At 33.6% G+C, this 25,000-nt stretch overlaps 1 protein-coding gene across 7 annotated transcripts in view; it reads right to left on the bottom strand.

Annotated features, from left to right (window-relative positions):
• RhoGAP68F (Rho GTPase activating protein at 68F) overlaps positions 1–25,000 on the bottom strand; it is a 321,213-nt gene that overhangs the window by 63,406 nt on the left and 232,807 nt on the right. The window contains exon 1 of one of the 7 annotated variants that reach the window (XM_067088354.1): positions 7,270–7,890. The exons of the other annotated variants lie outside the window; for them this stretch is intronic. Coding sequence (XP_066944455.1) covers positions 7,270–7,381 — 112 coding nt within the window. The 5' untranslated portion in view covers positions 7,382–7,890. Of the gene's footprint in view, positions 1–7,269; positions 7,891–25,000 lie in introns of those variants that run through there. 7 annotated transcript variants of the gene reach the window in all.

A 25,000-nucleotide genomic window follows, 5' to 3' on the forward strand; every position in this document is an offset into this window, starting at 1 on the left:
ATAGTGGTTAGTGTCGTGGTATGCCACTCAGACGTCGCGGGTTCGAGTCGTCGCCCAGGCCGATGAAAAATCACTGGCTCTGTATCATGATCAGTTACTGCTGCAGTGTTGGGTCTGCGGTGGGAGGTTGAAACCAACATTCACTGGCAGCTTGAATTTCAAGTCAATGGTCCCTCTGGTGTGCTTGTTCCATGTGAATAGGTTTCATCTACTGAAATAATAATAATATAATCTCACGGCCCTGCACGTTCATTTTCATCTTTCTTCAAGGTCGCAAGTTTTTCCATCACAAACAAGTGCCTCGTTCAGTGTATCGTCTGGCAACGCGCCTCCTGCTACTGATTAAAATGGCACGATACCAAATGACGGTTTTTGTGGTTCTGTGTCGCTTAAATTTCAACCTTAATTCAGTGAGCAATGAGCGCGAGCAAAATTTGAGAAGTTTCTTCTTGCTACTGATATTCCTTTTCGTGAAAGAATGGCAGTCGAGTATGTATATATATATATATATATATATATATATATATATATATATGTATAATTATATATATATAATATATTTATATATATAATTATATATATATATATATATATATATATATATATATATATATATATATATATATATATATATATATAATTTTATCTCTCTGTGAGGTAAGGATAGAACCACATGGCCGCAAGGTTTTCCTCTCTCTCCTGTTTTCCACTATACATGCAAGTATACGCAGTATCTGTAACAATGGCCTAATTATCAATATAATCAGCAGTGCATGACATCAACCGGTGAAAAAATAACGAATCCAAATACCTATAAAAAACAGGGGGGGGGGGAAACAAGGATTGTTAATAACACTCGCAAGCGCCGCTCAAGGACAGCAAAAGATTCCAAGGATAAGGATCACTAATGAAGAAAAAATATTTTCGTAATTATGGGAAAATGGCTGTCTAATTGTCCATCAACCTGCCTATCCCCTTCGTCTTTCTCGCGTTTTTTGTTTTTCATCTTCCTCCTCCTACTTTTCGAACATCACTTGTTTTTCCTTTTCGTCCCTCCTCTTCATATTATCGCTTTTTTCTTCTCTTTTTCTGCCTCCTTGCCCTCTTTCTTTCCTTCTTCTCTACTCCCATCTAAATCCTTCTAAATTAACTGTTACTCCGCCCTCAAGTTTCCTTCTTCCGCCTGAAGCAGTGGTCACAAGACTCTCCCGTCGATCTCTCGAGGTATTATTTTTTAAACGACGTGCAACGTCAGTCATTTTACCAACGATAGCGCTAAGTAGAATTATGGCAACTTCAAGATGAATGATTCATCAAAATCGCCATCTATAGAGCTAACGAAATAGAGATATGTTCATGAACATCATCTTGGTTGTCTGAGATAAGACAAGTAAGAATAAATTTGATGCTCTCTTCAAAAAAAACGTATGCAAAATGGTTCAAAAAGCCCCTGGAAGAATTCCCCAGAGAGAGAGAGAGAGAGAGAGAGAGAGAGAGAGAGAGAGAGAGAGAGAGAGAGAGAGAGAGAGAGAGAGAGAGAGTTAAGTATACCTTAGTTTAACCAGACCACTGAGCTGATTAACAGCTCTCCTAGGGCTGGCCCGAAGGATTAGACTTATTTTACATGGCTAAGAACCAATTGGTTACCAAGCAACGGGACATACAGCTTATTGTGGAATCCGAACCACATTATACCGAGAAATGAATTTCTATCACCAGAAATAAATTCCTCTAATTCTTCAGATAATTAACTATTAAATCAAGGCAAACAGTAAAACCTACACATGTTGATACACGCATGACAACAATACATATATGTGTATGTAAATACACACACATACACGTACATATCATAGAGAGAAAAAGAGAAAGCAACCGTTTTATATCATATACATCAACTCCGCCGCTCATGAAAAATTTTCCACAGACCTCACTTTGCAGGTGACGTCACAATAACAACTGCGGTGACGTTACATATTAACTTAAGTGATGACCTTACACTCACTTCAGAGGTGACGTCGTGCACACAGCTTCTCGATGACTTCACGCAGATAATGCCGCACGAACTCTATCGGGCACAACTAATCACCCATAATTCAGCAGTTAAAAGATGACTGGGGAAGCGGAGCGGCTAGTAACTTGATTTTTTTGAGACATCCCAAATTTACCGTATTGATACACACACATATATACATATATATATAGAGAGAGACAGAAAGAGAAAAAAAATAAGCATACCTTAGTTTAACCAGAGAGAAAGTATATATATATATATATATATATATATATATATATATATATATATATATATATATATATATATATATATAACCCAAATTCGCTGTCCCCTTCGAGCGCCCTTTCTGTTTGAGCCTTAATGCAAAACTTCTCATCTGGAAAGTTTGGCTTCAACACACAAAAATATTCCGAAAGTTGGAGCGTTATTCTGGGTCTTATCTTAATATAATATATATATATATAATATATATATTTGGAAAATGTTAACAATACTTTCCATTATAATTTATTCCTTTTTTTAGTTTATCTGTTTTGGTTTCTTTATTCTTTCTTATCTTAAGGGAATAAAACACCACATGAAAATGATCCTAAAGCCAATATTTTTCCTAAAAATCTGGTTTATCTTTTTGGTTTCTTTATTCTTTATTTCCTTCCCCGTTTAAAACACCACATGAACGAAGATCCTAAAGCAATTTTTCAATGATCGTCAACTCATTAAACATATTTATTAGTAAGATTGATTCAGACAAACGTAACATTTCTCAATAGTTTTATCAACTCAATTAAACATACTTAAAAGTATGATTGATTCAATTGAAAACTCTTTGAGAAATGTTAGGTTTGTCTTGATTGTACTAATAAATATGAAGATAGAAAGAAAAATGCCAGAATTAGTCTTAGTTTTCTTCATGCACGGATTGCTAAGTTTAAAGTCCTGTCAAAAAGATTAATTTTTTACAAACGTTTGCTTTAGGCATCACTCATTCTCACCAACAGGCTACTCTCTCTCTCTCTCTCTCTCTCTCTAGAGTTTTATGTAAGAAAAAAGAAGATCTTTAGATGATTTTTGTTTCTCATGATTATTACTGACAAAGGAGAGAGAGAGAGAGAGAGAGAGAGAGAGAGAGAGAGAGAGAGAGAGAGAGAGAGAGAGAGAGAGAGAGAGGAAAAAAACGTACGAAGTCCTGGGTTTAGAATTTGTGAGGGATACGGTGCGGAATAAAATGTATGTTAAGTAATCTGAATATATGAATACAGGTAGATGTTTTCGCGCTTCGTGAAAGGCAGTTTGTGCAGGTATGGTTAGGACAAGAGTGACTGTGTCCGGGTTAGATGAGAGTTATAGGACTAGGAAAGGGTTACCACTTGCAGTGAGAGGAAGAGAGCAAACGTGTTATTTCAAGACTGCTGTGAGTAAGACTGCGTGAGGGAAGAGAAAAAATTGTAAAAGCAAGTGCATTTCCAGGAAAGGAAAAGAATGAGAGTAAAAGTGTATTCTCAGGCGAATCCGAATATGTCTGACAGCATTTCGAGAATAGGAAAAGGTTGTTGTGCTAGGTGACCTGAATGCAAAGATACAATGTGGGCACTGAATACCTCGAATAAATGAAAATGGAGCCTTGTGGGAATTTTTCTGAACATGGCTAGATTTTTGGAAATTCGTCTTTTGGAAAGAGGAATATTTGTAAGTATATTTGGGAAAGAGAAAATGGTGAGGAAAAGAGAATATAAATCAAGCGTTAGGAAAAAGCGTGAGAATGCAAGCAAACCACAGGTAAATGGTGCAGTGATATGTAGGGGTTAGCCACGCCACTCATTTGACTTCTATGCAGGTCTATGCAGTGGCGAATGTTGTGGAAGTTTACTACATATGAAGCATGCGCGAGTAAGCTTTCAAGCATGACTGTGACACTGACAAATGTCTTGTTTTTCCTCTGGAGCTACCTTATGTTAGCGGAAACGCTTTCATGCTGATTAAACAACCATATATATATATATATATATATATACAATCATGAAGCTACAAATGTCGTTTAATATCAAATATATCGAGAGTATCTATTATCACCGAAGGGGAATTTATATATGATAAATGAACAGGTACCACTGGGACGCGAACCCTACATGGACCCATAACGACTATATATCACGGTATATAAAAATATATATATATATATATATATATATATATATATATATTATAATGCCCACACACACATATGTACATATATATATATATATATATATATATATATATATATATATGTATGTGTGTGTGAAAGAGATGCATCTACTATTAAATAAAACCGCATTCTCTCTCATTATCTATTTCTTTCATTTTCCCTAATCTCAAGGTGATACAGCTCAGGCAATTAAAACGGATGATACTTAAGGGAAGTGATTCATCATGAGTGCTCTCATCCACCAAAAAATTTTTCTTATAGAGAGAGAGAGAGAGAGAGAGAGAGAGAGAGAGAGAGAGAGAGAGAGAGAGGGACTTCGTAATAGATTCACTCGAGAAAGTAGCTCCCTCAAACAAGAAAAAAAAACTTTTAACAGATGCATCACGACAAAAAAGGATTAACATCATCAGACGTCTCGGTACAGTCTCCAGCTGATCCGCTTTCTTCAATATCACAGATGTGACTATCGTTGAACATAAAGCAGTTTAATATCAAATATGAAATCTTTTAAAATGCTACCATTATCCACCACTAATAACACGAATGAAGTTTTTTCGATATATATATATATATATATATATATATATATATATATATATATATATATATATATATATACACACATACATATATATATATATATATATATATATATATATATATATATATATATATATATATATATTATATTCATATAATAAAAGTGAATGTTTGTATGTTAATGCGCCAAAGAGATCCGAACCTCTTGACCGATCTATACAAATTTTCGTACGTGGTCCCTATTTGACCCAACTTAGGTTATAACTCAAATTCCAACCTGTACCCACATGACAGACAGACAAACACAGACATCTGTCCCAATTATCCAGCCTACTGTCCCTCTTAGGTGGATATTAGCTGGTAGGGGCTTATCTGTTCGAAATCAATAAAGTTGGAAACTACGATAAACACAATTGGATTTCCTCCCCTACATGTTAGAGCAAGTTGCAAAACTCCTTCTTGCCCAATGCAACAGGCAAGTTGTACGATAGTGTTTTTCATTCGTTCAAATGCGAATTTCCTCATTAATTCGTTCGTTTTTACCTTCGGAACGCTACAGCGACTGCTTCGTGGCCTAACGATAACGTATTTAGTTATAAAGTCAGTTTAAATGAGGTTTAGAATAATATTAATAATACGGCGATTTGCCAGTAACTAAGGCTGGGTGGAAACGGTTATCTGCAGTGAGTCTCTCTCTCTCTCACTCTCTCTCTAATCCACGCTCCTTCTGCAAACCCAATTTACATTAAATACTTAACAAGATTTAAGAGCAAACATCAACTAAAAGCTTATGTCTAAATTTCAATCTGTTACTTGCATATAGTGACACCAGGCAACTACATCAACCCTTGAACAGCAAGTTTGGACTATCAATTCGCACTTTTTGCTGGTGTAATAATATACAATGAGGGAAAGCACTTTCGTCATTTAGGAAAATAAAATGATTGTTTATGGTTATTTATTAGAATTGTATATACTCATTTCTACCTTTTATCAACGTGTATTTATTCAAAACAATAAATAGCCGTTTGCCTTGCATTCCACCACCAAGGGAATATTTTACTCATAATACCTGATTACGTCATCACCAAAGGTACGAACTGACCGGGTTGATATAGTAATTCTTTCTATCGTTCTGTGTAACCTTATACTTAATGCTACATTAATGAATTTGATGTCTTCGTAAAGATAATAAGTTGTAATTTATTATGCTATGTTAAAAACGTGCCTAAAACCAATGTGTGTCACGAGTTGAAGTTAGTCGTACTGGAAAATGTTTTGCCATTTTTTTTCTTAATCTAATGAGGAGGTGGAAGACTAACTACAGCGGCAATTCACTTAATAATAGGAAAGGAGCAAAAAGGTTTAACAGGGTAGTCTAAATATTTCTTATTAAAAAAGACGTATATTCTCATGCAACATTAATGAATTAGTTTAAATAAGAACCTGGGGGTTAGTTCAGTTTTTTTTTTTTTAAAATGGACAGTGAATTTTACTTTCATTATAGTGACAACTATCATAAAAAGCCAGGCCATTGGCCTAGGCCTATACCAAATTGTCTGTATCACATGGAAATATTGTTTTAAATTTTTATTATAAGATATGGACTTATAACGGCCTACAAATAGAGCTGAAAATCTAACAATGAAATGAATTACGCATATACATAATTTATTCAACTGTTGTCAACACAAGTTTTAACGTCAGTTCCGATGAACTGGCAGAAGAAATGACAGACAAACCTAATAGTGAATACCCGTCCTAAGGGCGTTGAATTTTACGATAGAGAGAGAGAGAGAGAGAGAGAGAGAGAGAGAGAGAGAGAGAGAGAGAGTTTATCGGTTGTCATTCGGAGTTTTTTCGGGCAGTGCCCGGTTGGTCAGCTAATATATATGTGTGTGTACACACACACATATATATATATATATATATATATATATATATATATATATATATATATATATATATATATATATATATATATATATATATATATATATATATATATATATATATTTATATATATATATATATATATATATGATCCTTTATTCTCACGATTCACACTTTCTGCAGACAAATTTCTCTGCTTTCACTGGAATTTCCTAAGTGCACACATTTTTGGATTTTATTCACCATACAAACAAATAACACAAAATAAAAGAACTAAAAAAAGACAAAGACACTCGTTCAAATGCAAGAACAATAACAAAGACATTCGAAATTACGCAAAAAAGGTACAAGAATAAAAGGAGGCAAACTGCCTGCGAATTTGCAACCGGAATCAACTGAACCACGGCATCCTTACCAAAGGACTTCCGTTTACCAGCGAACAAAAACTTGAACGAAATCCGGAAATTTACCTCGGACCATTGCCAGCGGAGTTATTATTGCTGCAGATTAATTTGTTCGTTTTTCTGCTGCTTGCATGGCAAAAATGAGTCAAACCAGGAGACCATAACTATTATACTGCTTTCTTCGTGCAACGGACAAATCTTGAACGAAATGCAATTTCAGATTGACTTACCTCGGCTCATTCTCGGAGTATTGTTGCAGTTGTTAATCAAATATTTTCTTTCAACTGTTCCTATAGAAATATCAGAATTCTGACAGACAAAAAAGCTAACAGAACTGCACATACAAAGGGTTCTTTGGATTTATAATCGTGCTTGAGGAACCACAAGCTTACTACACTTTAAAGGGTTATGGCACTTGATTTTATTTTTTCTGATTTATTGTGGACTCTAATGAATCGAACACTTATCTAGATTTGTGTTAATTCGTAAAATTTTACCGTTTTAAATTTTCTTCCGTTTTTTTTCTCTCTTCACAATTTTTCGTTTTCACACGTGGGCATTTTAATCTGCAAAAGCTTGCTCGCCAAATGATTGACTTATTTAACTTTTTTCACAGAAAGTGAGGACACTCTGCATACAAATAATAGTCAGGTAAACATGTGAACGAGGAGATACTGGCGTCCTTTCCGTTAATCCTCAAATCCTAGCAACACTTAAACTTTCCTTTAAAAATTGCATATTATCATCCTTAATCCACAACATTTCGCAACACTACACTCCATCACTAAATCACAAAAGCACTGGTCACCAGCTGTTGCCACTGACTCGCACGAGAGACGGGTTTGCTTTCTGTCGTAACTACGTCCCACAAGAGACAGGTTTGCATTGTGTTATCTCTGTGTCACACAAGATACAGGTTTATGGATGTAAAAATACTTGTTTAACAAATACCTCACAGGGGGACGGTTTTGTTAGATTGCGCTGATAAGTACGGAATTATTCATATGATTAATCTTGTATCTTGGAGATAAAAATCCGCCTGAACATAGTAAACAAATTTATAATTAACAACAGATTGTTATGATTATCATGACTCAAAATATGCTAGGATTCATATGAAAAACCCTAAAAGGCTAATGATCATTACGGCGAATCTTCACAGAACAGAATGACCATATGTGAAGGAGACAAATGATAGTGAAAAGTAAATCACACACACACACACACACACACACACACACACACACACATATATACACACATATATATATATATATATATATATATATATATATATATATATATATATATATATATATATATGTGTGTAAAAGAAATTATATATTAATGAACTGTCCATCGCACCAATATTTACATATTCGAAGGCCGACGGCAAGGAAAAGGTATTGCCTTTACCTTACTTTATTTTTTTCTGCGACAGGCAGCATAAGTCTGAAACTAACCCTCTCATGGAAGCAGACAAGAAAATAAGGAGAAGGATAAAAGAGAACAGAATCTTAACCCAGATGGAAACGATGACAGCCCAAACTCATAAACTCCGACAAGGAAATCGTGATGGGTCCCTAATCATAGCCAAAATAGGACCAAACCCTGTCACGACACAGTCGAATGTCACCAGATGTCTTTGACAGAGAAGGCCAATTATTATTGTTATTATTATTATAATTGTTGCTATCAATGTGCAAGGCAAACTTCCACAGAATAAAGTTTCGTATGGTAAAAAAGAGAAAAATCAAAGAATAAAGGTAACAAATTAACAAAGGCTGATTGAATAAAAAAAAGAAAGTATATATATAGACAAATGCTCAAGAAAAAGGGAAATAAGAATAAAATAAACATCTACAATGTATCCACGGAGGAACCACGACGTGGCGTGACGAGGAAGCGACAACCAAACAATGAATGAAGGGTTGTCACACTAATCCGGTTTCCGAACGTACGACACGAAATCATTTCAAAAACAGCAGCCTTCTGTTGGGAAGGGTAAAGGAATAATCAAGGCCACGGACGGTAAATGAAAGGATCGGGAGATGACACGGACTTAAATCTTAAACGAATGGTTGACTCTCGAGAGGTTTATTAAATCACACACAGATGCAGTTCAGAATTAGCAATTAATCCCTCAATCACCTCTTTCTTTCTATATCTCTCTCAATTTCTTACCCCGAAATGTTTCTCTTCTCTCTCACATACGGATCTACAACCGTTACTTTCACTCTCTCTCTCTCTCTCTCACAAACACACCCATAAGAAGCACTAGTCAATATAATTATCTCTCCCCTTATTCCTTCCTACAAGGTAAATTCTGGTTTTTTTTTATGCTCGACCCAGGAAACAGTGCCATTACATATTTCACATTAAGGTACGAGAAAATTCATCTCTTAAGAAAAATCAATGTAAATCAGAGTTCTTCCAAGAATACTATCAACTAAACAAATATATTCCAGTTACATATACATAAATACATATATATAATAATATACAGTATTATAGTATTATATATATATATATATATATATATATATATATATATATATATATATATATATATATATATATATATATATATATATATATATATATATATATATATATAAAGTTACTTTACAAATTCATATTCGTTATACACATATATACGAAAACTTCCCCGAAATATTGGTATCACAGACAGAAGAGAATAACTCAACATACATACGCATGCTCTAGAGCGCGCACATACACAATGCAAACATGCGTGCGGACGCGCGCGCGCGCACACACACACTACTATTAATGAATAAAAACGAGTCCTTTAGAAAATACAGAAAATACTGTTTTTCTACCATATTGATAATAATAATAATAATAATAATAATAATAATAATAATAATAATAATAATAATAATAATAATAATAATAATAATAATAATAATAATTTAGCGCGATGTTTCCATACGTCTTTATCGGTGCACAGCACCCCAACCACTTTGAATGAATCTCACATTGGCGGTTCGTGCTGGGAGTGACTTCTTTTTCAATGATCTGTGTAAAGAAAGTTTTCGTGTATGATACCAGTTTTGGGGAAGGATTCAAGGTCAGTAACTGCAATTTATCGTAGCTCGTTAAAAACGCAAAATAACAAGAATAACAGCTAAAAATGAAGAGTTGAAATGACCTGAATACTAAAATTTCGATACTTTGCTAAACGGAGACTTCTGCTTGAAAAACTATTTATTCAGATTGTTATCACACCATGCAAAATTAAGATAGCCGATTTGCCAATGTTAAGCAGTTTACAGTGCTATTTATGTCATGAATAACTCATTAAAAGGTACCAGAAAATTAAAAACTGTTTATTGATATATCTCTTTGACTGATATTTCTGAAGTTAATTTTTATGGCAAGATACCCATTTCTGTGGCATTTTTAAGTTGAACTGTTTTAATTTACAGCAATAATGTATGAAAACTAGTTATAAGTGAGCTGAAGTTGGTTGAAATAAAAAATATTTTACTGCCATGAAAACATTTGCCAAAAATTACGTTATACACATCTATCTATCTATCTATCTATCTATCTATCTATCTATCTATCTATATATATATATATATATATATATATATATATATATATATATATATTTATATATATATGTGTGTGTGTGTTTTTCTTCCAGTCTTATCCCCCTCCCCATCCCACAAAATATGCAATAATTCCCCCAGCAACATATTAGGCTGTTGTTACCGATTTCTTAATCTAACGAAAGGATGTAAATAAATTTGATCATATTGATTAACTTTAAAATCCTCACTATTGTTTTTTTATCGTATGTCGATATTATTTCAGTTAATCAGTTGAATATCACGAATGATTAGTTGCGTGATTTATAATTGCATGTTGCACGTATTGTTCATCATACGTATCTTAGTACCATACTGAAAGTGAGGGAGACATTGCAGATAATTTACTTCTGGAAATGATGGTGCGTAATTACTATTGACCTTGGGTGTCAAATTAATCGAAACCTCTTCGACTGTTCTACGTCTTTGAACATTGGTGATTTTCTAGTTTATTAAGGCAACAATTCGCCCCGAGGGTCATGTGCAACAAACCTTCCATTAAGCAAGACCAAGTTATTAATGACATACCATCAGAGATAATGATTCAAACGAATTTATGACAAATGTCAATCATGATTAACGTTCAGAATTGCGTCTTGCAGCCGCAAGTCCAGATAATCATTTATGCCACAAAGAAAATAGTTCTGTAGAAAGCCTTGCGTTTATTCCATATCAAGTCCATTATGTTCATTATTAAAAGTTCATTGCCTCCTGAAAATTAGTAAATGCCGGTCAGAATTTCGGTAAGAGGGGAATTATCCCTTGTCATGTCCCTAGCAATAAATGAAGACAATTACCTTTGTAGTAAATAAAACTAATTTTGATTTTTTTACAGTGCACCTATACTGTCAAAAGTATCGATAATAGGCTTTGCTGCTTAAAGTTTGGCCTAAATATTAATAAAAATGATAAAATGAAAAAGTGCAATATTTCAAAGTTTTACATGGTGGATTTTCTTTTGCTTTGGCATAAATGATTATCTGGACTTGCGGCTGCAAGACGCAATTCTGAACGTTAATCATGATTGACATTTGTCATAAATTCGTATGAATCATTATCTCTGATGGTATGTCATTAATAACTTGATCTTGCTTAATGGAAGGTTTGTTGCACATGACCCTCGGGGCGAATTGTTGCCTTAATAAACTAGAAAATCACCAATGTTCAAAGACGTAGAACAGTCGAAGAGGTTTCGATTAATTCGACACCCAAGGTCAATAGAAATTACGCACCATCATTTCCAGAAGTAAATTATCTGCAATGTCCCCCTCACTTTCAGTATGGTACTACGATACGTATGATGAACAATACGTGCAACATGCAATTATAAATCACGCAACTAATCATTCGTAGTATTCAACTGATTAACTGAAATAATATCGACACACGAAAAAAAAAAAATAGTGAAAATATTAAAGTTAATCAATATGATCAAATTTATTTACTTCCTTTCATTAGATTAAGAAATCGGTAACAACAGCCTAATATGTTGCTGGGGAAATTATTAAATATTTTGTGGAATGGGGGAGGGGGAATAAGACTGGCAGAAAAAACAATGTCGCTAAGGTAAAATTGAATATGTTGATGCATACATTGTGACGAAAAAAAAAATAATCACAAGAAAATAATAAACAAAAAATATTGTTATGGGACAATGAATACACTGACGGAACAATGATTGGAAAATTAATGTGCTGTCAGAATCGCTCATATCATGATGGGAAAGTTAGGCAATGACGGGAGTGCCTATTTTGTGAGGGAGAAATAATGCGTTGACGGATAGCCTCATACTATTATGGGAAAAATATTACCGAAGGGGGAAACTGTGTCACAGAATTATGTCAAGAAATCAATTTTGCATTCGATGGATTGATGATACTCAAACCACACACCAAAAACCTGTTGATGGATGAAATTCACACTAAAATTTTTGGACAATATTTTCTCTTCTTACCATCTCTCCTCGTACTTACAAAGTCGAACAATCTCGTGAATCGTCGTGGAATTAAACATCCTGCACTGAGGAAGATGTGAAGGTAACTGTGGAAGCAAGTAAGTATACCAACACAGAATACAGGAAAATTATTACAGCATATCCACATCTGTAAACACTTAGCTTCCATAGCTTAGGGAGATGTGCTGGGCCAACTGTAGAAAGCATATACACTACCAAAGAAATAAGTGAACACATATTTAATTGCAGAATATCTATGGGCCATTTATCTCCAACATTAGGGGAGGGGTGTGATGTGGGACAGGGGAAAGCTCGTACAAAAAAATATGCAAAACTTCAACTCAAACAATGGAGATGAAGTAATAACAAATAAAGATGCCAAACAATTACAAAAAATCAGTAAGCTTTCAACCTCCAACACTGAGGGAGATGTGATGGGGATCAGTGTAATGCAGCACCACAACAAAGATAAGAAAAACATTTAATTACAAAACATCTCCATACAGCAATCTCGATTTTCTTTGCAGCACTGTCTACTGAACCAACTACACTCACTGCAAAAAAAAAGTGATCGTAACGACAGTTGATGGTAATAGGTCAATCAATAAAATGGTTGCAGGGTGAGGACACCGATTATATGAAAACGTACTTTTAAAGAGTCGTTTTGTCCATATACACCAACCAACTCCGCTCGACCTCCCTGAAATGAGAGATAAGAGACAGCAAATGAAAACGAAAGGGAGAGAGGCAGAGAGCGAGCGGAAGGAGGGTGGATAAAAATGAGGCAGAATGAGAATGCACAGAGAGAAAGGGGGTAACAGATTAACAAGTACAGTTTCTTTGTATTATATTTCTTATAAGTTATATTCTTATAGGTGCATGGGAACTATGAGCAAAATAACAAAAGATACAATAGCATAACGATGGTCGACAACACAGAGAGAGAAAGAGGGACATAGCATATCTGATGACTAGTTCCACGCCCCAGAGGATGGGGATTACTTTATCGAAGTCCTCCACTTTTTAAATGTGAAATACTGACACTCACAGGTATAGGTATTTTCTTATTTTTCCTCCTCTCTCTCTCCAAACCCAATTGCGACTTCCAAAAGACGACTGATCACAGACAAATAATTTACCGCTTATCAAAACAGAGGAAAACGACTCGGAGGAAACGTGATGCGATAAATACTTCCTCTTCTGTAATCAAGCTCTGATTCCGTCCCTTGTGAAAGTATACCATGAATGCAACCAGCTTAGAGAGAGAGAGAGAGAGAGAGAGAGAGAGAGAGAGAGAGAGAGAGAGAGAGAGAGAGAGAAACCGTTAATACCAAACAACCGTGATGATACACCCTATGCAAAGGGGCCAAGCTGTATTTTTGGTGCTTTAAAAGAGCAGGTGCATGAAGCATATGAATTCAGACATTTCAATCACTGACATTATTCATCAGTTGTTGAACAAATGACTTATAACTAATCATTTGCCAAAGGTAAAGTACGACGCGAAAATAACGGAATGACACGAAAATTGCAAGCAAAAATGCGGACATAACTTCTTTTCCCGAAGATCAGACGGCCCAGTTACCTTGCGTTTCTGGTGCAGAATATAGAAAATAACTATAATTTGCGGTCTAGAAAAGGGATGGATATCATTTGCAGTCTAAGTGACGACGGAATTTATTTCCAAGGGAGTGACCAACGTGATTTCAGAGTGAAAGGGGAACATTATAATCTAGATTCATGTCTACTAAGGCCCACTACACCAGTGTGTGTGTCTGTGAATGTAAGGTGAGGGGTGGCTATAACAAACCTTTCACACAGCAATTCGAGAGAGAGAGAGAGAGAGAGAGAGAGAGAGAGAGAGAGAGAGAGAGAGAGAGAAAATGAGGCCTTGATGCATCTAAACTGAGAGGGCAAGTATACAGTAAATATCTAATAAGATAATTTCCATTTTGATTTCAAATCTGTTATCCACGAATCTACAAAGACTCATTAAATGCAAATACAAATGTAACGAAATAAAAAAATCTGTAAACATCTCATTTAATACTGCTGATTACAAACAGCCGTATGCGACATTAAAAAAGTACTGGACTCGAAAACACAACTATTGATTTCTTGGCAACAACATTAAAAGTCTACGTGATATTATGTGCTCTTCACATCAAATACACACATATATGGGTTCGTTTATTTGTATTTATTTACATACCTTTATTATATATATATATACATATATATATATATATATATATATATATATATATATATATATATATATATATATATATATAGATATATATACATATATATGAGAGAGAGATAAATTTCCACACTTCCCAACGCAAACGCATGAAATTAACATGCGCCCGATCAGGCCATACAAAACGGCAAACGCACGAATGATACACAGCATACACAGACACAAGGAAGTGTAACAACGTTCTCCCAAACCCTCGACAAATGCAAACACCCAATAAAAAGATAGCTTAGCAACACAAGGCTTACAATAAGGTCTTTTCAATACCTCTGAAATAGCGAAAACGCCTCAAGGAATTCTTCTAGACTTCCCAAAGGACAAATAAACCTCGCAGCTTCTTAATACTGGAATGAAGGGCAAATACCCCAAGAGAAAGAAGGGTAAATGAGATATTAATGAGACAGACAGATAGAGAGGGAGACAGATGGGGGTAAACGAACGCACACTCAGAATGGTACACAACCCGGGAGTGAGGAGAATAAAGATATGCATGAAGAAAAGACGAGAGAGCGAAAGAGAGAGAAGGGTGGGGGGGGGAGAGCAGAAACACATCGTAGTTTACTCCGAATTACGTGAGAGAGAGAGAGAGAGCAAAATAATAATAATAATAATAATAATAATAATAATAATAATATAACAGATAGAAAGAGGCGACATAAATGTATCTTCAAAAATATAACTGACTGACTTCACAAATGCGACAAACTCCGAAACATACTGTACATAAAAATATGGCAAAACACGAAGTGCTTCAGGGTAACAGAATTGTTTAAGTGACACCCTCCGCGTTGAGCGTTAAGTGCTCATAAGAGCTGCTTATGGAATGGCTGACGCCATGGACGTTTTAACATATGCATTAGAGAACAACTTATTTTCTATTTTTATTACCTGAACTCTCTCTCTCTCTCTCTCCCCCATATATATATATATATATATATATATATATATATATATATATATATATATATATATATATATATATATATATATATATATATATATATATATATATCATATAGTATTTATATATATATATATATATATATATATATATATATATATATATATATATGAGTATATATATATGTGTGTGTGTAAAAGTAAATTTAGGTCATTATAATTCCCCTTGGATGTAAATCATTCCTAAGGTAGAGTGAATTCAATATTAAACAACATCTGCAGTTTAATATTTATGCGTATATATATATATATATATATATATATATATATATATATATATATATATATATATATATATATATTAGAAAAAAAATTGCCTCCCTTTCTTAGATGTTTTAATAAACAGAGAATCATTTCAATGCAAATTCAGTATTTAAAGGAAACCAACCAAAAACTTATGTCCATTTTTATTCAGGCAACCACCTTAATATCAAAATACCCAATTTATCTTCTATGTTTTTACGAGCATTGCGCATTGTCAGTCCCCAGTATTCGGATCAAGAAATCGATTACATAAGAAAAATAGGGACAGATTGATGTTATCCGTTATATATACTACTGTAGACATTTTTTGCTATAATAAAACCCACAAAAAGTTTTATAGTGAAAATAACATGGAGAAAGAAACCCCTAAGAATATTCTTAGCTTGCTTTATTTTAGTGGTTTTGAAACCATAAAATCATTGTTAAAATCTTTTAATGACAACCTGGTTTTTTTCTATAATAACACACTAAAAGGAATGTTAATATAAAATAGCCCTAAAGAAAGCAACAACATAATATATAAAATTCCATGCTTGGACTGCCTTCTTTTGGACTGCCTTCTTTTTATATTTGCCAATCCAGTAAGGATTTAGAAGTACGAATCAAACAGCATAAGTTTTCTGTCAAAACTGGGCAAACATCCAATGCAATATTCATTCATTTAAGTGAAAACTCTCACAGGATATACTGGACCGAAAGTTCAGTGACTGCCAGATCAAAAGATTCTCTTCATGAAATATTTTAGAATCTGCTATTATACAGCTTACTTCCAGTTGTAATTTTAACCTTAACCCTGGAAAGTATTATTTAGACCCCTGTATTTATTAAATGTTCAAGAATGACCTTAAAGTTAAAATCACTGACTTAATTACTAATTAGTTACCTTATATATATTTTCTATGTATTTTTGCAGAGTGACCATTTTCACAAAAATTTTTATTGTTTACCATAAGGAGAATTATTGAGCTGTACTTTTCTAACATATGTAATCAGCTTATTCTTTCCACCGTCATTTTTTGGTGGTCAGTCTCTTTCCCTGCACAATCTTTTAATTGACTTTTCCCTGCTTCTCAGCTGTTGGACCTATTCTTTTGTAAAACCTCTTAAATATTTACCCCTTTTGGTAGGTCTACTATTTCTTCAACTGTGTTGGATTCCAGGTACATATTTTCCTTTATAATCCCCATCTGTCATTTAAACGAGCTTTCTTTGTAAACTTATTTTTATATTTCTATCAGTCTGCTAAATAAAGGACAGTAAGTTGAAAGGCCTAGCACCACTCTGTTTTTTCACTCTCCTTCGTGGTATTGCCTTTATTTATATATTCATCAAGTTCCATATTTTCTTGATTCAGTTATACACACATACACACACACACACACATATATATATATGTGTATATATATATATATATATATATATATATATAAATAAGAAAAAATAATATAAACAAGAAAAAATAATATGCGTGTACGTGCAGAACTGCTTCCGAGTTTGTACGTCCGTACTGAGGTATATATAGTAACAAAAGACTACGTGCGAGTAACCGAAATGACAAACACTATATTCACAGCACACCTCTTTGACTCTTCAAACGGAAGCATTATTACCATCCGCGCGTGCACAAAACGCAAGTGTAAAATGGAGCTAGCCACGTGACTCCATTGCAAGCTATAGTCAAACTACACTAGATGACGACGATGTGTATTATTTCTATTTTTATTATAGTTGCATCAGCTGCATTCCGTTTATCTTGAGTTTTCTCTACCTTTCTAATAAATGCTTTTTCATGGTTATTGCGTTCTGCCACTAACTCGCCGATGACAAGGCAATTATTGGAGAGACAGAGTAAACTCTCTATAAACTGAATGCAGCGATGCAGCTATCAATTTCAATACTACGTGCATAAATGAGGGTCTTCTACTTACATATATTATAGTTGTTGCTCTTGGCTGTTCTAACATTAGGTAATTTTGTAAGAAGGATTGTTTTTCATCTTATGACATTATCATTATTGCTACTTTTAATACAATGGGAATCAATCTAGGTGTATTAAATAAAATAGTACAGAATGCTAGAATAATGTCGACCCTTAAAAAAATATAATGGCTTCTTTCATTCCTTTAAACAACAACCAAATTCGAGATGCCATCGAAAATGAGATAACAGAAGCAGTACGGTAAACTTCACAATGTACATTCCTGTTCATTATTCATTGTAATTAAATACTTGCAATGAAGAGCAATCAACTTCAAAAGGTACTTCGCAGGTTAATTACTTTGTGGTTCAGTGCCACCATTCTTTCCCCTTTTTTTTTCTAATATTTCCTATTTTATTAGGGCCTGGGCTAAACAGAAGCTTAGTTTGACAAACCACCTGGCCTAAAATACATTAAAGAGGTTTAAAATTGACTTCAATGTTGCATGAGGAACTAAAGTATTCACACGAAGAATGTATAGATGTTTATATTAGGACATCATGTAGACATGTAGATATATATATATATATATATATATATATATATATATATATATATATATATATATATATATATATATATATATATATATATATATATATATATATATATATATATATATACACACACACATATATTGTGTGCGTGGAGTGTGATTTAATACAAAGAGAAGACGTTATATCTTTCCATGCTTTGTTGCTGTTCGTTTGTGATTGGGGGCACGTGAAAAGATAGATAGGTTCTGGTTATATCCTCGATAAAAAACTATGGAAACCTGCATTTAAATGGGTACATGTCTAAATTTAATAAAACTATATACATATATATGTATACTGTATATATAAATATATAAATATATATATATATATATATATATATATATATATATATATATATATATATATATAGAAAAAATAGAAATAAACATAAATGGGGAGAATACTGACTACACAATTAACAGAATGCAACTAATTTATATCTAATAATTATAAAATGAACGAACAGAATTTACACGAAGTTTAAACAATCAGTAATTACGCGATGACAAAAAATGAAATAAAAAAAGAACATAAACAATCAATATATTAAAACTTATAAATAACATAAAATTAATCACAATACAATGACACTGTCAATTCTAAAAAGTATCCAATAAAACTAAAACACCATCTTTAACCTTCTAAAATGACGTCAGCCTCCAAAAACCAATTAACTACTCTAAAAAGCGAGAGATGGTTGAGAATCTGTGCCAGAATCTGAAGAACGTCTTTTTGCTACTAATTTATTGGATTGATTTATAATAATTACTATAACTGTTGCGAATTATCATTATTACTGTTATATTATCATTACCAAGGCTACTGAAATGACTACCATCACAATCATCACTATTATCATTACTATAATTGACATTCATAACACAGATACTCATAAAAAACCTAGTCAAAATAGGTCATTAACTTTGTAAGCATTCCTTCACCTTATTATTATTATTATTATTATTATTATTATTATTATTATTATTATTATTATTATTAATAGGAGAAAAATACCCACTGATTAAAATCTGTTTTGATTTTCTTCTTGTTCTAAATACATCTTAATAGATGAAGATATTACTATGACATTCTGAAAATGACAGCAGGAGCTATCATGAGCTATGAACATTTTCTACGTAGTTCATCTGCAAAAATATGTACATAACAAGAGGAAAATAGAAAACAAATTTCACTTAATGGCTCGTTTTCTCCTATTATCAACTAGAAAGTGAATGCTCGTTTACTTTTTCATAGCATTATTATTGTGTGCATACACCCAAATGAGACCAGTCAAAAAAAAAAGGCCATTAATTTGGCAAGTAAGCTTCTATAGAGCAAAGCGCACATAAATAAAAAAAAAAAAAGAGAAAAAGGTCAGGAAAAATACTGTTAAATCAATATGACCACATCAACCGAACGCCAACAGAAATATCAAAATTTGATAAAAAAATTATATATATATATATATATATATATATATATATATATATATATATATATATATATATATATATATATATATATATATATATATATATATATATATAAAACATTCTCACACAAAAGCATTCAATTTCCCGCAAAGGCAATTAAAGATATTTAAAATCTCGGATAATGAGAACCAGCTCGCCCTTGAAGATAAAGAGGCTACTTCCACGGATAAGCGTCGCAGTGTCCCGAAGGGGACGTCCTTTGTTACGCACCCAAGGACAAGAAGGCGACCAGCTACCTCCTCCTAAGCACGTCAAGAATCTCACAGAGCAATTGCGCGATGACGTCACTTAGCCCAAGGACAAGATGCGCAACTTAATGCGCACTGATTGAGTACTCATAAGATGCGAAAAACAGAAACAAGAAAATAACATCACGGAAAATGGGGAAGAAAATAATGGAAAGTAAATTTGAAGAAAAATTTAAAGATAAAAAAAAAAACATAATTTCGCAGAATAATTTTTTTAGAAAAAATAAAAATTAGACTAAAAACCCATCACAATATATATGAGAGGATGCTAAATAAAAATCAATCAATAAATCCTGGATAAAGTTATAATCACTACAAACAAAATGAGGGTTAAAAAAACAAGTCGTTTCGCTTTGACAAGGAAAAAAAAAAGCTAATGTGGACCTTCGGGGACAAGGGATGCAAGCAATGAATGATGCAAGGAATGTAGTTATCTGTTGGTAAAATGTTCAAGTACGGCAAAAGGAAAATAAGCGACGTAATGGCGCATCCGAATACCAGAAAACGCAGTTCGGTGGGGGACAAATTGCTACATTATTACGTGCCACACGAAAATATGACATCTATTAACAAGAAAAAAGTTTCCTGCAATTTAGCAGCGGATTGATAATCGCGTTCAAGTAGCAGTTCCATTATGCGACAATCGCTTGAACCTGAGGATAATAACGACAGCGTTGCAAATCCCCCTCCAGAGAGATTAAATTCAAATGCACTCGATTCAAGTGCCTGTGTCACTGTATAAGCCTGACAAATCAATAACAACTATACCTAGACTAATTCTTTTATATAATTACAACACGATACCTACTCTCAGGGTCTACGAACATAACTGAGATAAATTTCCATAAATATATATATATATATATATATATATATATATATATATATATATATATATATATATATATATATATATATATATATATATATATATATATATATATATATGACTTTTTTATCACATCACCGTGATTCATATACAATCAGTAAGCTACAAACGTCCTCCCTTGCTGGCCGTGTGGTTTAAAGCGTCCACTGTAGTCCTGAGTTCTTGTCCTTCGCTGGTTCGGAGCCCACGGGACGACGAACTTATTATCAACTAAAAAATTCCCCTTCGGTAACATATATGAAAATATATTATTTCCGAGGTAGAGCGAATTGATATTAAAGGACGTTTGTAGTTTAGCTTATATATATATATATATATATATATATATATATATATATATATATATATATATATATATATATATATATATTATATATATATATATATATATATATATAATATATACATATATATATATATATATATATATATATATATATATATATATATATATATATATATATATATATATATATATATATATATATATATATATATATATATATATATGTATACTGTATATATGTGTGTGTTAAAATACGCCCACCCCTCCTCTTTTTACAGGTTGGCGCCAAACGGGGTTACCCCTCCAGTTCTCAGCAGATCTTTTGTTGGATGAGGTCAAAAGCTCGAAGCCTTTTCGTTCACTTCCACCTACACCTGATATCCATTCACAACTGGACAGACATAGCAGATACGGACCTATGCTCTGTCACTGAACAATGCCTGTGTGTGTGTGTGTGTTTACCGTCCATGACATAACAACCCAGTCAAACAACCCAGGGTCGATGATCACTCATTAATAAACCAATACGGTGTTGTTTACCTTGGTACTGCGACTCAAGATTACATAAACAAATTAATCAATGATCCACAAATCAACACCAAAACTATGTCGCTAATTCATAACCTTTGCCATATTCTCCTTGATGTGCTGTTTTTCTACTATGCTGTATTATCTGTATACATGTTATTTAAATCTAATTCTTTATCATTTTCAGCTGTAATCAACAGTGTCGCACAATGGTAGTCTTTTCGACGTACGGTTACTTAGTAAGTTAATGGACTTTTTTGCTGTGTACCTTATAAATATTACCCTTCTTGTTATTAGAATTTCTTCCATTCACGACCAGATCCAACGTTTCAAGTTTTATGTTAATGAAAAATCTAACTGTAAGTGTCGCGCTGAATGAATCATTTTTAAATATACAGTGAACTTCCCTAGCTAGGTTTCACAGAGTTAAAAAGTCATATGTCAGGAAAAAGGAAAAGTAGACTGATTGATTTATTGTTGATTGGCCCGATATCTCCAATTCAAAGACAACAATCAACAAACATGATTGATAACAAACAATTAGCAATTCATAATTAGCTGATCTGATTATTTCTGCGTGTCATTAACAGCCAGATCAAATGTCATGACAATCTCTATATATAAACTTAATTATGTAAAACATTACATTTATAGATGCATACACATATCCATCCATATAACATCTGTTAGTAGAGACACTGACATGCAAATATATAAATGAGTATTTATACAAATGGCGATGCATGTGTCAGCAAAAATACCAAAACGAGGATTTTCGATGAAACGTCAAGTTTTTAGAAAATTCAAATACCACTTTTAAATTCACGTGCTTTACATTAAAATAAACACACAACCTTGACAAACTGGTAAACAAAGTACGAAGTTAAAGAGAAATGAAGAGCGTTTAATACATAAAAACCAAAGAAACACCGACCCAAAACATTCGCTTCAAGAACAGCATGCAAGGATCACAAACGACTTAATTAACCAACCTGACCTTTGCAATGGAAACATTCACAACAGCGCTTGTGTTTACAAGAAACATCAGGAACTGGGATATTACTGACTAACTTAGTTGATTAATTTTACACACACACACACACACACACATATACATACATATATATATTATATTCATGTGTATATATATATATATATATATATATATACCTACATTCATACATACATACATACACACACACACATCTAATACATATATATCAAATACTGGAACAAAATTAAAGTTATACAAGTATATGGAAACGGAAGTGGAAAAACAAACAACGGATGATGGCCCAAGAAACGAATAGGCAAGTCGCAGAAAAGATGAAGCGAGGGATATAGTAAGGAGAGCGCAAGAGCTGGGGAAGGGATTCGAAATATCTATGGAAACCAGAATGGGAATAAATGAAGAGAATGTTGTAAAAACTCTCCTCGATGGATGTGAAGTGTGGATGTTGAATGCAAAAGGAAAAAAAAAGAGGTTGAAGTTGTTGAGATGAACTGCTAGTATATTTTATAAGGAATTTAGCAGAACTGGAAGGGTATGACATGTGGCGATAATACGTAGGAAAAGAAGTAATAAAGATGGAGTAGATAATGGAATGGCCAGTGTTCGATCAAGTGCTTGGTCAAGTGGAAGAATGGAGGAAGTAGGCTGGTGAAAAAGTGATTATTCCGAAGCGTTAGGAGGTAGGAGGAGAGGAAGACCTACAAAGCTCTGGAGAGATGGAGAGGAAGAAGTATTGGAAAGGAAGGGCCAGAATGGATACAGTGAATGACGAGGCGAATCGCCAGACTGAGTAAGGGGTTCGATGAGTTGCTGATGAACCTTCGGTAGAGGTGTATGAAATGGCACATGTAGTGGACGTCTTCTACACAGGGAATTTCATCCACGATTTACCAATTAGAATATGAAACTACCAGTGACCGTTGTAATATTCTTTATGGAGCCACCCCCTATCTTTGTATTGTGTGCATGTAAAACCTTTTAAATAAGAAAACATTAAGACGATAAATAAAATCTTGTTTTATCAAGAAAAATCTGTTCAACAGAATTAATATAATCATGGCAGAGAGAGAGAGAGAGAGAGAGAGAGAGAGAGAGAGAGAGAGAGAGAGAGAGAGAGAGAGCATACAAACCATATGACAAACACAAAATGAACACGACTAATATTCCACAGACTCATTACTGCAAGTACCGCACGTAACAGCGCGTGTATATGTGTACTGAGCATCAATTACCTGTGGACATGCTACACTGATCGTACGTACATACCTGGGGCGATGAGAACATCTGGCAAAGCGACGAGTCTATTGCGCCTTTTCTGCCTGCCGCTGAGAGTTCATGCTGTTAGATGCGAGATCAGCTGGATAAGAGCACCGTGGATAATGAATTTTATGTATAAGGTGTTAGAGAAAAAATCAAACGTTACAACAAAAGCCTCCAGTACCGGATTTCTTGCATGCAGTAGGTGTTAGATCAAATAACAAGCAACATGCATATATTAAGTATTTGAGGGAACTGAAGGTAACATGCATAAAATAAGTGTTACAAAGAATTGAAGCATGCTTAATGTTAGAGATATTGAAAGCAATAAGTACGAATGTGCTTAGAAAAAATATGAGTGTGCATGCTGTAAATATTAGAGAAATGAAAGTGCAGAAAAGTACAAAGAACAGTTGGGAGGAATGATGTTCAATTTCAACCGAGTAATAGAATCATGCGGTTTCAAACATCTCCATAAGAATATTTTGGAAATCTAAAACGAAAAGCGTCAAAAGAAGAAGGTCAAAAGTATAAGTCAGAAGGCACCAGTTTCACTCGAAGAGTGTCATAAAGGGTAAAATAGTCAGGTACAGCCTCTTCCTTTCCTTTGTCATGCAAATGACAGTCCGAGCGCAATGCCGGTGCCAAGTGCAAGAGGAAAGAATGGAGACGG

The sequence above is a fragment of the Macrobrachium rosenbergii genome, chromosome 44 (genome assembly GCF_040412425.1).
Source record: "Macrobrachium rosenbergii isolate ZJJX-2024 chromosome 44, ASM4041242v1, whole genome shotgun sequence".
NCBI classification, from domain to species: domain Eukaryota; kingdom Metazoa; phylum Arthropoda; class Malacostraca; order Decapoda; family Palaemonidae; genus Macrobrachium; species Macrobrachium rosenbergii.